Source organism: Neopsephotus bourkii, unplaced genomic scaffold, assembly GCF_033783945.1.
Source record: "Neopsephotus bourkii isolate Nb327-2 ecotype Australia unplaced genomic scaffold, CSIRO-AGI_Nbou_v1 NB_1511, whole genome shotgun sequence".
NCBI lineage: Eukaryota > Metazoa > Chordata > Aves > Psittaciformes > Psittacidae > Neopsephotus > Neopsephotus bourkii.
This window is the reverse complement of record NW_026901987.1, coordinates 329,081-343,240: the sequence shown is the minus strand read 5'-3', so window position 1 is coordinate 343,240 and position 14,160 is coordinate 329,081. Positions and strand designations below refer to the sequence as shown.

Below are 14,160 nucleotides of genomic sequence, written 5' to 3'. Positions count from 1 at the left end.
TCTTGCTCTGCTCTGAGGATGCAGTGTGTACCTTGTGCCTGGAATTGGATAGCTTGCTTCGGGTTGGAAGGAGAGACTGCTCTTATTTTCTTTTGTGGGTTAGTTTTACAGTAGAGGGAAGTTGATACAGTGAGAACTGAATTAAGATTAGTGAGATTCTAAAGGAGTGCAACCCACTTTTGGAAACCAAATTCTACAAGTCCTTGGAATAATTATGGGATTTTTAAACTCTGGATTAGTTTTTCTAGTTCTTCCTTTGCAGGCTAAAGAATTTTGGCAGTGTTCTCATTTCTAAATGTTTCTAATCTAAATCAGTTGTATAGTCTTTAAGCTTGTATTTTCAAGTGCTTACGGAATAGTTCAATACACACTCAAATCAGAAGAAATCCACCTTTTTTGTCACAAATCACTTTCTCTCTTGGATTGTGATGGCAGTTTGTTTCATTGATGGCAAATTCTTAATCTGTTGTGGTCTTCTTTGGTTATCTAGCTGCTGTACAAGGTTTAGAACAATAAGAAAAACCCGTGCTTGGACTCCCCTATCCATTTATGTTTATTATTATAGTTGAACTATAAACTGCCTCAACCATGCATCTATCAATATTTCATAGTTTGGGCTGTATCCTGCACAAAAATAGTGCAGTGACCTAAGTAGAATTTTATTTCCAGTTCTGTTGATCTCAAATTTTTCAATTCTTAACTTGATTATGGGACCAGATATTTATTTTCTTTCCCCCTTCTCTCTCTTCTAAAAGTAAGAAATGGACAAATGCATGACAGGAAATCAGTTATTGTCTGAATGTGCTCTCTGCCAGTCCTGAACTCTTTCAGCAGCACAGTAGCTTTCTTGTTGGAAATTGCTTGTTCTACCATCAGGAAGTGGTCTCAGCTATCTAGCTGTACTGCCTTTTAAGGCTTTTAAAATAGTCCTTGTCATTTACTTACCTAATTCTTCCTCCTTTCCAATCTAATTCAGCCTGGGAGTTATGACCTGCAACTGAACCATTCATCACTCAGCACTACAGTTCCTTTTCCTGACAACTGGGGTCTGTTCTATGACAGTCCACAGAAAGCTTGTCTCGGAAAGACTGACTAGTTTGCAGTGTTATAGTGCGTGCTAGAAAATAACTTCCCTTTGTTCTTGTCATCAGCTGCTGCTTATATTGCTACGTGCTGCATTTGGTTTTCTACTTGTAATCTCTTGGCAGTTCAAAGCTGCTCAGACATAGTAGAGCCTGTCATTTTGCAGAATGATTGAAAAATAGGCTTTAAATTAAATGACTCATCGTTTGTGTTTACATCTGAAGAATAATACTTTACAGACAAGGAAATTGCTTATCATTAACTGTCATTCTTTGAGATGTCCCATCTATTCTGTTGGCATGTGTGCGTAATGTGAGCAATTGAGCTTGAATAATATTGTTGGTGTTGCTAGAATGGAAGTGGGTACATGCGTCCTGCTTTCCTAGTGCTTTGAAGTGCAGTGGATGATGTGACAGTGTTTTTCTTCCTGACTTACGGAATCACACTGATAAAGTCTGGAAGGCTCATAGGGTTCATGGGGAAACCGTATGGACCTTAAACTCTAGTTACTGGCAGTCAATTGCCTGTTGTTCTTGGAGTATTTGTATTTTGCAGTATGGATAGTTTCACACTGTAGCTCTCTTTTAGCTTCACTACAGCACCTTGGTGTAATGGAGCATCATACATAACTGCCATGTTATGTGTTTAGTAAATGTGCAAATAAGCACTGCTTTCTGTGTCTCTAGGATCAAGACATTTTTTATGAAAGGTATATAGAGAACTTGAATTCTGGTCAAGTGCAACTTGACCTCTGATAGCAGGATCTTGACCTCTGATATGTGGACTTCAAGTGCATTTTAAGTTAGTTGTTTGTCTCTCTGCATGCTGCCTCTGAGTCTTTGGCTTGTGGAATTATCTACATGACATTGTCCTGTGGGAGCATTATCATAAAGCCCTTATGTGTCTATGGAAACAGTATATAAAAAGAGAAACGCTGGCAAGTCTGAAGAATGGTTCAACTGGAAGTCGGTTACTAAAGTCATGGGCTGAATCTCAAGGAGACCCTGTCCGGAGTGGGGTGCATCATCAGGTCTTGTATCCCTCCTGCTTTCCTTGCTGATTTAATAACCACAGGAAGATGGGTCTCAGAACCATACATGTTTGGCTTTAGCAGTAAGAGCAAGATCTCTCACTGTTGGAAACAATTCTGGTAGTTTTAGAAGCCTCTGGACTGTAGGTGAAGAGTTATGTTAGCAGTGTCACATGCACTGGAAGCCTGATAGACAGGCTTTCAGTTCCAAAGTAATATCACGGATAAAGGAAAGTCTTCCAAGAGGAGTGCATTATACTCCCTTGGGGTACACTGTCTTGTGCTTGGAGTCCAAGTGCACTTTTCACTCCAAGTGGAACATGGTCTACTGTCATTGCTCTTGATGGGGAGGCACATGGCAAGAGTGGAGGAAAAATGGAAAGGGACCCTTTTGTAGATGCACAGTATGGGATATTTCTGCAGGTCTTTGCTTTTGAAAGGCATTTTTCTGGTAAGAGTCTGCAGTTTGAGCCCTGAAAGCGGTTTATTTTGTTAGAAACTCTGCGAGAATAAAATAAAGTTATGGTACCTGTAACAAGGCTGAGATATCTATGGAGTAAATTGGTGGTTTATGTAGTGGCACTGCTATGGAAGGCATCAGGGAAAGTTTTTTGAGTACTCTGATCTGTTGTGCTTAAGGCCAATGGTCTGTGTTTGCTGACGGGAGCTGGATGTCATCTCTCTCCTGTTGCCTGAAGATTAATTTCAAAGAAGATTCTCTAGGATTTCTTGATCTCTTCTGTACTGGGAAGTAAAGAATCTGTTTTCATATGTCTCTACCCTGCCAGTCTGCTTTTAATGGAAATCTAAGAATTGAGTTGTTTTGTTGTTTTGTTTTTTGGGGTTTTATTTTTTTAGAGGGGGGAAGGGGAGTGTGTTTTTGGAGGAGGCTGTGACACAACATCTGTCTTACCCATTCATCATGAACACACGATCATGTTACAGTTTCAAGATCTATTACTGCTATAGCACGTAGGGGTAGGAGAAAAGATGTTGACTTTGTATGGTCCACAATACAGACATCTGAAGGTATCCCAAACTGGAAAACATTCCTTCAGAGAGAAGGTAAAGGAACAAAATTTTTCCTTCACGCCTAAAAACAAAGTGAGGAAAAATCACTGAAATGGAACAACTGCAAAAGAGAGAGGATCATCTTAAATTTGAATAGGCGATATTAGTAGTAAAAACAGAAATAGAGAGTATTCATTAGCTACTGAAATCTGAAGAACAGAGAGGAACTAAAAAGGCCGTGGTATGCATTTTAGTGAGTGTGCTTTCATAATCATGAGTACATCAGAGGCTAAAAACAGTATAAATTTAGTAAGTCTTAATTCCTGCAGTGCATGTGCTGTGAATGAGTGCAGCAGCAAATCTTGTAGGAAGAATAATACTTCCCCTCATAAATGACACTTGTACCTCAGCTGTTGCATTCAGCTTGCCTTTCAAACAGATTTGACATTTTTCTTTGAACACAGTGGTGTCATTTGGAAAACCTGTCTTTCTGCAGAATACGGCACAGCAGCCTCACAGAGCAGCACATGTATTCTGTCTTACTACCCTGACCGGCATTGATGCTGTCAGAGACAAACTGATCTCTAAAGCAATGACTGATTAAGGGATAGGTTGTGACAAGGGAAAGTGGTATGGATGACATCTTGGGTTATAGTGAAGGAGGAGAAATCTCAAGAAAACTTCACTGTATCTTCTTTCTCATGTTTTTGTTTCTTGACACTGTCAGACATTTTCCCTTCCTTTTAGAAGTTTGGGGTTTTTTTTCTGCTAATCATAGTGCAAGGATGAGCAGTACACCTCGTGTATATGGTGGCAGCAGCCCTTTGACTGAACAGGGACTGTCACCTCCTGTGCCTCCCTTCCTTCTGTAATGTTTAAAGCTAAGCTGAAGCAGGGCATACGTGTGCAATAGCACTTGTTCTTCCTGATTAACCTAGGGTTTCTGTCATGGAAAAGACAACCACAGGCTTGACCTGTGAGGAATGAATTTGATGAAAAGGGTGAAAATTATGCTTTACAGAGATCCATATAGGTGGGATATGCAGGGGCTAGGAACAGGAGGGGAAAAGCCATGAGGATCCATGTAGGACAAGGACTTCAGGAATTGCTGTAGCTGGGACTTTTCAGGAGATGGCTGGACCGTAAGGCAGGCTCTATGGAATGCTGTGGTACAGGATGTTTAGAAATGAGAATCGCTTTCCTAGGAGTTGTGAGGCACTGGCACAGGTTGCTCAGAGTAGTTGTGGCTGCCCCATTCGTGGCAGTGTTCAAGGCCAGGTTGGATGGGGCTTTGAGCAACCTGGTCTCATGGGAGGTGTCCCTGCCCATGAAGATGTGTTGGAACTAGGTGATCTTTGTAAGATCCCTTCCAACACAAACCATTCTGTGATTCTGTGATTTTTAGGGTTCTTCTTTTGCTTTCTTTGTGAGTGGTGAGCTCACAAATCAAAGGATTGACTGTCCCACTATGATGGTGGGGGAGAGCTGGAAAAGGCAGAGGTTAGAATAAAAAGGGATGAAGATGTGTGTAAGTGTAGGACGGGTAGCTGTGCCTGTGTGACATTTCACACTATATCAGAAAAGAAGGGGAACTGATCTGAAAAATTTGGGAAGGGCTGTTTGAGGTAAGATGACATTTTTCATAGCATTCACCTAACAATGACTACGGTACTGTGCTTCATGTTGTGGGTGGTACTAGTGGCAGCTGTTTCACATTGATACCTGATGAAACCATCATTTTGTGCTGTATGTTGATTACTATGCAAGATGATTGATCTCACCATAGGATCACAATGTACATGTTTATACATTAAAGTTCTATGATGTAACAGTTATGTTCTATGAGTTTTGAAAGGTGGTATGTTTTTAGCTTTTCTAACATGGATTTACAGTAAACTATGTTGTAATGTAGTTGTCTTTGTTTTGCTCAGGTGCTTGAGTTGGTGCTGGAAAACTTTATTTATCCATGGTACAGGTACGAGCTTTACCTAAGAGTTGTTATTTTTGAATATCATAAATATTTGTCAAACTGTTTAAGAAATAGTCACTTGAAAATAAACATTTCTGTTTCTTCAGTAAAATGTATAGCATACATGTAAGTGCTATGGTTTCATCGTGTTACTGTCTCTTAGCACATTAAAACAGATCTTTTAATAATTTAGGCATGATAGTGGTGGTTCTGGAATTTGTATTTCAACCTAAAACTACTTTTAGTTTATTCATTTTTATATGCTGATTTTCTAACTCCTTGGGAGTACATGTGGCTTGATTAAAATGTGTGTAAAAACATCTTCCTCCTACTCCCTGAAATTTATTTCCGTCTTAGAAGCACTCTGATCTTCCTTATTGCTTTAAAAAAATTATCACTTCACCGTTTTTTAAAACCAAAAAATCACTTTTAATTAATATAGAAAAGGTATTTTAAATACATGTTGCAGCCACCTTCTTGCAGAACATCTGGTGATTTGTTGAGATTTAAAGCTTTGAGTGGCTATGCTGAACTGAATGAACTAATACTGTGTAAATAACTTTAAAATGGAGTATAGAGAAAAGACTGCATAATTCTTTGGTTGTTGCCTTGTACCTTTATGTATTAATTAGTGCTTCAGAGTACTTTGTAAGAAGATACTACAAAGATCTTTAATTGATCATGCTGGCATGAATGTGTTAAAACAGTATTTTGCCTTTACTCTGAATGTTACTTTTTCATCGGATGGAAGTGTTTGGTTTTGTGCTAAAAAAAATGTATACTTTTTTTTTTCCTTTACTCTGCACTGTTTGTTGTTTGTTTTTTTGTTTGTTTGGGTTTTTTTTCCTGTCTCTGGGATCTAAAATTTTCAGAAAATTTGCAGACATCTTTGACCGATTGGTTTTTAATTGTGGCCGATACCTGCCAATACCTGCTTGTCTCCCCTCTGTCTTTGTGTGGAGTACACTGAAGCATAAAACTTAACTGCTTATGCAGACAGCAGAGGGAGCTTTAACACCGTGTATTGTGAACAAGAAAGCTGAAAACTCGAGGTTTTTAACGTTCAGATACAGAAAGCTATACCATGTTCCGTTGAGCTGTTTGATGAAGGAACAAATGTAAGGCAGCCATCTTCTCTATTTAGTAATCTGAAATTAGGATTTTTTGTCTGGTGGAAGGTGTCTTCAATGTCTTTGTTTTGAACTGTCAAGGAAACTTGGATTACACGTTACTTAAATCTGACACCCAAGACAGTGGAAGTCTGGAATACATTGTATAGTAGGGGTAATCACATGCATAGTTAGAAGTGCAAAATATGCATGGTATAGAGCCAGCTAGCCTAAATCCTACTGCATCTTTCTCTCTGATGAGCTGTATAGATGTTCCTGTGCTGTCTTGAGTTTTACAGGTAAAATCACTCAAAATCGCTGCACCTCTGGATTTTGAACTAGCTCCATAAATTCATACCATGCTGACCAGACCTAATGAGTTTTCCCTCAACCTAAAGTACTTGGGAGTTCAGTGAGCAGTAGTGCAGTGTTACCTGAGCAGTGCTGCAGGAAGAAAATTGGTCCTGAAAGACATACTGGTAGTAATGTCAGAGCTGGTCTTGTTCGCTCTAGACATTCAGGTGTTTCTGTGCTTTGCTGTTTCCTGCCAGCAGTTGTGCACGGAGGCCTGAACTATGTGTCTGTGGGCAGCCATTTGGGGTCTGTCTTGTAGAGCATGCTAGTTCTGACTTCTCTCATGCAAACGATGTAGGTACACATATATAACTCAGCTCACACTGGAGAAGGAGCTTTTACATTCATGAAGTGGGGTGTTTTTTTCAGCTAAGAAACCTCACTGTCTCTAGATAATTTTACACAGAGCCAAATCAGAAACCTTTGCATCCAGACTCTTCTTATTTAGCAGCATGGGTACCCACCAGCAGGCAATTCAGGCTTGCCAGACTAGGTTGGTAAAACAGTGTGCTGCTTTCCCTTGCAGAAAAGTCTTGGCATAATTTCTTGTGGTAGCTGCCCTCCTTCAAGTAAATGGAATTTGTGCAGAAGCTGCCTCTCTGTTTAACTTTTTGTGCCTGATGATGTCTTGCAGAACCTTGCATACTCCCGACATTAGAGACGTAACATAACATATCTCACTCAGAAGCCAAGGAAGTATAACAGTAGCCAGGAATGTATGTTGCAGGATAAAATCATAGATTTGTTACTAAGGAAATAAAGTGCTGTAAGCAGGGAAAAGCTGTGTTTTATGTTTGTTTCATTAATAAAATGTGTAAGAATTTGTAATATTTTATGAGCAAGTTAAAATTTAGAGGCAGACATCCCTAAACTTGAACCAGTTTAGGGGAATGAAGATTAGTGCTTAAAATCCAGTGAATTCTACTGAACTAGGTAGCTATATGCAATTTTCTTTTGTATTTTTCTAATTACTTATATTGGTTATGTAAAAATATTTGTGTGTTAAGACTTTTTTGAACCATGTGAGAAGAACAGAACATAGTTCTAAGTAATCCAAATTTGTAGAGCTACAAAACACCCATCTATTATGTATGCTGTACAGCAAAACAATGTACTATGTTGCTTATACCAGCCTCATTTAAATAAGAGAATTTAAAGTCTGAATGATTCACTCTGTGCTTATTGAATTTTTTGGTCATTGATGCTACTGCTACTCCAATTCGCTCAGATTAGATTAGAATCCAGTAATTACCACATTTTTGTAACAAATTACTGTTTTTCTTTGATAGTGACTAAACCCAGTGTTTCCACATACGGAGCTGCTTCTATTTTAAGTGCAAATAATGCAAGAAACGTGCAAGATTTTTGTTGAGTTACAATCAATAGTTTTTCAGTTTCATCAGCTTGCAACTTATTTTCTTCATATTTTTGATAGGAGTTGTCCAAATTTGGTAAGAATAATTGACACACGGGGGGGGGGGTGTCACATTAGTATTTGTATATGGTTTTCATTTATGAGTAGTTCCCATAAGATTTTGCATGCAAAAGCAGTTAGGTGTATCTCTTCTGAGACATTGGACTCAACAACTGTTTGCAAATTAACAGATTGAGCCTTTTATTCTTTAGCAAATCTCTCCATTACACAGTTGTGGTTTTAAGTTTTTCCTCAAATTCTGGGGAAGATGCAGCCAATTTTTAAAATGTTTGTAAGCTTCCACTGAGTCCCTGGAGATTTGCAGTTTTACAGGTTCTTGATGCTTTTTTTTAAGCAGTCTTTAGTCTACTTGTGATTAAAAGAGTATCTCTGCAAACCTATGGCACGTTGTGAAAGTACGTGGCATGAAGTCATGTCCAAGTACAATTAGCCAAGATGCTGGTTATCCAAGTGTCAATACAATAAAAGCTTCTTGGTCCAAATTACTTCATGTATCCTGCTGTCTGTCAGATACTAGTAATACAGTCATACAATTTGCTTGCTAATCCCTTGGCTTCCACTGAAAGTATGGGTATTTGCTAACCATATTGCATCTAAAACGTCAGCTGCTGATCTTAAAACAAACCAAACCTTCCCCTAAGGTATTCTTACCTGCATATGATTAGCTGTTGGAGGATGTCGGTATTCCTTACGCCAGGCTGCTTTCTTTGAGGTGCTTTTTCGTGCAATTAGATGCATACTTAGACCATCAGGTCACCAGTATCTGTACCTCACAGTTCATATTCAACATGCATTTGAATGCTGTATATAATCCAAGCTAACATGGCTTAAAAAATTGGATGATAAATAATGCAAAATGATGTTATAAGCATGAAATTCTTATTTTCCAAGTGTATTGTTGTTGCTTGTACTATGTGGTTTGTTTTTTTAAATACAGATGATATTTGCATTTACTGCATATGCAGACTTATTACTGAACACTGTGATGGCGTTCACAAATGGTCATTAGCTGAAGCAGGATCTAACTTTGTCATTACTCAGCTATTATAATGCAGTTTTATTAGTATCTTTGGGCATGTGCTAATGCCTGTATATGTTTGAATGCTGACAGATTTTTATTCTTGCTGTTGCATTTTGTGGAATGCTGTTATCACGGTCTCTTTTTCCTCTCGGTTTAGTTGCAGTTTCTGCATCTAAGACTTGGTGTATTTTCCATTTTCATTCAGTTTCCCCAAAAAGACATGCAGCTGGGTATTTTTCTTCCCGAGTCAACTTCCAGTATTTTTAATGACAGTATTTCATGGCACATTATTTATTGCAGCAGATGGAAACTAGCAAGCCAGATAAAAAGTTTAGATGATATTTTGATATATCGATTCGAGAATCTGTTTGAATTCATTATTTCTTTGTTTCCAAGCAGAAATCAGGTTAAATAATTTCAATTTTGTTCCAAGTAGCTATAGTTTGAGGTTCTTGTTTTCTTTGTAATTGATGGTTTCATGTTTCATGATACATAAAAAGTAGATTAGCATTTTTAGAAGTCATTTGTTGGTTTCCTGTGTTACAATTTATTTTCTCTTCTAGGAAATGGCAATCTCTGTTTAGGCTAGAAATAAACTCAATTTTATATTTACAAAATAAAATATTACTGTGTCAAGTGACATCTAAGTATTAGAACTTGTTGAAAAAACACCCATGAAAGTTTTCTATTGGAAGATGCTGAACTGAAATGCAAGGGATGTACCTATTTCATTAAAAACTAGATGAGAATCGACCAATTTTATAATAACACTCAAATAAAAGAGTTTTAGAAAGCCAGATTTGTACTAAAACAAATGAAAATTATTTTAGATCTTGGAGTATAGAAGATCTTGTAGTATGAGTATGGAAAATCCAATTTTGACTAGCTTATCTGGGGTATGTGCTTGCTCTTATTCCATAGGTTTTGTCAATTTTAATTCAGTTTCACTTTATGCTACTGAGCTAGGAAACATTCACTTATGTGGAAACTGAGTTAAGTTTTACTTGGTCAGAATCATGCAGACAGTATATTAGAGCAGGAATTGATACATAATTCCAATTTACTGACATATTTCTTAAGCCATTGTTCTGTGCACAAACATATTGGGAATACTGTGTGTTGTACTTGAATAGAGGACTGTTTACTCTCTGCCCACACTTGGTAGCTTTCATTTCAGTTAATACTAGTTGAACTGTCACCATTAAATGTTTTCAGTCCAGTTTTCAGTAGTGCCAAATGTATTGTGGCTGGATTAGTGTAATGTATTTTATTCTGTTTTTTACATGACATGCTTTACAACACTGCAGAAATATTACTGATGATGAATCCTCAGTGGATGAACTGAGAGGCACATTGCGGTTTTTTGCATCTGTATTGGTTCGGAGAATTCACAAGGTAAGGTGACTTAAAGTTATTAATGCTGGTTTTCCATCAGAAATAACTGATACTCATCTGTAGCGAGTTCTCTATTTTTTAAGTGGTGATTTCAAAGTCAGTCTTACAGAGAGCATAGGAAGTTTCTATCTAAATTTCTTCTTTGAAGTATCTTTTGCCTCCTTCATGAGATTATTCGTGGTTATAAAACATCTTTGAAGATTCATCAATGGAAGTGTTCAACACCTGGTTGGACGTGGCTTCGAGCAACCTTATCTAGTGAAAGATGTGGACAGCGGTAGAGCAGTTGATGTCATCTACCTGGATTTGTGTAAAGCATTCAACACTGTCCCACACGACATCCTTGTCTCTAAATTGGAGAGACATCAATTTGATGAATGGACCACGCGGTGGATAAAGAACTGGCTGGGTGGCCGCACACAAAGAGTTGTGGTCAATGGCTCAGTGTCCAGCTGGAGACCAGTAACAAGTGGTGTTCCTCAGGGATTGGTGTTGGGTCCGGTCTTGTTCAACATCTTCGTCGCTGACATGGACAGTGGGATTGAGTGCGCCCTCAGCAAGTTTGCTGATGACACCAAGCTGTGTGGCTCGGTTGATACGCTGGAGGGAAGGAATGCCATCCAGAGGGACCTTGACACGCTTGTGAGGTGGGCTGATGCCAACCTCATGAAGTTTAACCATGCGAAGTGCAAGGTCCTACACCTGGGTCGGAGCAATCCCAGACACAGCTACAGGTTGGGCAGAGAGGAGATTCAGAGCAGCCCTGCAGAGAAGGACTTGGTGGTGCTACTCGATGAGAAAATGAACATGAGCCGGCTTCAGTGTGCGCTTGCAGCCCAGAAAGCCAACCGTATAATGGGCTGCATCAAAAGGAGTGTGACCAGCAGGTCGAAGGAGGTGATCCTGCCCCTTTATTCTGCTCTCGTGAGACCTCACTTGGAGTATTGTGTGCAGTTCTGGTGTCCTCAACATAAAAAGGAACAAGTCCAGAGGAGGGCCACAAGGATGATCAGGGACTGAAGCCCCTCCCGTATGAAGATCAGCTGAGAAAGTTGGGGCTGTTCAGCCTGGAAAAGAGAAGGCTGCGTGGGGACCTCATATCAGCCTTCCAGTATCTGAAGGGGGGCATATAGGGATGCTGTGGAGGGACTCTTCATTAGGGACTGTAGTGATAGGACAAGGGGTAATGGGTTAAAACTTAAACAGGGGAAGATATAAGGAGGAAATTCTTTCCTGTTAGGGTGGTGAGGCACTGGAATGGGTTGCCCAGGGAGGTTGTGAATGCTCCATCCCTGGCAGTGTTCAAGGCCAGGTTGGACGAAGCCTTGGGTGATATGGTTTAGAGCGAGGTGTCCCTGCCCATGGCAGGGGTGTTGGAACTTGATGATCTTATGGTCCTTTCCAACCCTAACTATTCTATGATTCTCTGTCCCTGCCCACAGCAGGGGGTTGGACTAGTTGGTTTTTGAAGGTCCCTTGCAACTCAAACTATTCTGTGATTCTTGCAGATGGACTTTACACCAGTGCAAGGCGTTATTAAATCTTGGGATGATTTAATGACTTCATACAAATGGAAACTATTTTGAGAATTACTGAAAAAGAACTACTAGAAAACAGCAGTGTACCTCTCTCATAGCTTCTGTTTGCTTGACTTCTTTAGAATCATAGAATCGTAGAATAGTTAGGGTTGGAATGCAGACAAGGTCCTTAAATTTTTTATCAAGAATAGACTGCCATTAAGTGAATAGCTTACTATAGGAATTAGAATAGATATGGTTCTTACATTAACGTAGTTCTTAAGAAACATTCTGAAGAGTAAATATTCACATTTTTTATTCCCTGTGTTTAATAGATTAGGACATATATTCTCTTTTCTGGTAAAGTGCTTCAAGCCTGTTTTACAGGAACTGCTTCTGACTTTCTGGCTGTTCTGAGCAGGAAGACTTGCTAACTCAGTTTCCAGATTTATTCAGTGCTCACTCCTCTGTTGGAGCAACTACCATAAATGTGTGTCTTTTTTGCCTTCCTTAGTAACATCAATATTTCCTGAGCTACAAGTTGTACATGTACTCTGTCATGAGTGATTAGTAGCCTGATTCTGTCCTTGTTATATATCAAATCCAGATGACTTTGTTTACTGTAACTCAAGCATGTGGCTTTTTTAAAGTGAACATGGGGGAAGATTAGGAAATGTCCATGTAGCGCAGACATTATATGGAGGTGTGAAAGTGAAGTAATTCTTTCAAAGTGAAAATCTAGAGCAAGTTGTTAAAATTTCGTTTGGAGTTGTAATACATGTAGGTGTTAGTTGCATTGTCCGTGGATCCATTGTTTATTCCGAAAATGATGTCTCCTCTATTGATCATGTAATAAGGTATTAATCATGTTATCTCAGATCAGCTATAGCATTTTTAAGTAGAGTGTTAATTTACCACATCTGCTTTTGACAGTAATGAATTAAATGCAATATCTTAAATTCTCTTTGTCTGGGTAGACAGTATGTGCAACAAAAACTCAAGGAGTGTATAAGTATTAAGCATTGTTGGGGCACTACAAAATAAAGATTATCACAGAAATCAATTTCTCTTTACAAATGTTTAGATTTATTTGTATACATCCTGTGGAGTAATTTATTTTGTCTTTTTGTGTGAAGTAGTACAAATATCTCAAGCAAAAAGATACTCATAGTAGCTTTGTTTGGAACACAATTGAAACTTGGCATGCTCTGGCCTGCAGGGCATCATGGTGTCTGGTCTTATGCTCTTGTTTTCAGCTTGTACCCTTTTTTTTCTGCTGAACAAGTGTTTCTGTGTCTGCACATACCCACGTATAGATTCAAGCAAGCTCAGGTAGTAACTGTGGTCCATATACTACTAAAATGTTGTGTGTAGAAACCAGAGTTCATATGCAAGTTGTAAAATAAAATGCTAACTTCTTGTCATTATAGGAATCCTAGTTGAAAGCTTTGTTAGCTGAAAAGGGTTGTGACAAGAGTGTTTTATAATCTTTCAGCTCTGATACGGTGTTTCTTGATACGGTGTCTCTTATAACCTCATTTGAGGAGAAATTAATCATAGAATAACAAAAGCAAATTAATAACAAACAAATTAATATTTGATTGCAAAATAAAATATTCTTATACCTTTGCCAAACAGCTGTACTTTGGTTTGGATTTATTACTAAATGCTTGAAAGCAATAGTCCTAGCTAATTTTTTTTTTTAATCTGGGAATGTGTAAGAAAAAAACAGACTCTTTTTATCCTTTTTTAAGCTATATCTATGCTTTCTTGCCAAAGAATCTTTTACGTTTGAATTAAGACTTAAAATTACAACATATTTAAGTGAAAAGAATTCCTCTGTTTTCTGTTTAAGTCTCCCTAGGTGAGTGTTTTGAGGCAGGGTTGTTGAACAAAGAAACAAATGCTTTAGGCCAGTCAGCTCTTCAGTATGTGATGAAATAACCTCTCTCAGAGTCTGGATTTTCCTCATCGTGGCTATTTGTGGGTTAGTTACAGCTTTTGAAGGGAAAGTGAAGCGTTTCCCTTTGTATGGTGTGCTGTAGGTAGCTCTGTATTTGGTTGAAATTTTTGTCAAAAGTTGATAGTGCCTACTGTTCGTGTCAATGATAATTTGTTTGCTGTGCTCTTTTGCTTACCTCTGCAGGAATAAACAGTCTTCTATTCCTAAACTCTGGATTTATTGAAATTCTTGTTCAAATATGAGTCCTGAAGGACAGAGTTCTCCATTGATAAG

The 14,160-nt window shown here is 38.5% G+C and overlaps 1 protein-coding gene across 3 annotated transcripts in view; it reads left to right on the top strand.

Annotated features, from left to right (window-relative positions):
• SNX14 (sorting nexin 14) overlaps positions 1–14,160 on the top strand; it is a 57,207-nt gene that overhangs the window by 2,535 nt on the left and 40,512 nt on the right. For all 3 annotated transcript variants that reach the window (XM_061369744.1, XM_061369743.1, XM_061369745.1), the window contains exons 5-6: positions 5,056–5,099; positions 10,320–10,407. In XM_061369744.1, the coding sequence (XP_061225728.1) occupies positions 5,056–5,099; positions 10,320–10,407 (132 nt within the window). The remainder of the gene's footprint in view (positions 1–5,055; positions 5,100–10,319; positions 10,408–14,160) is intronic.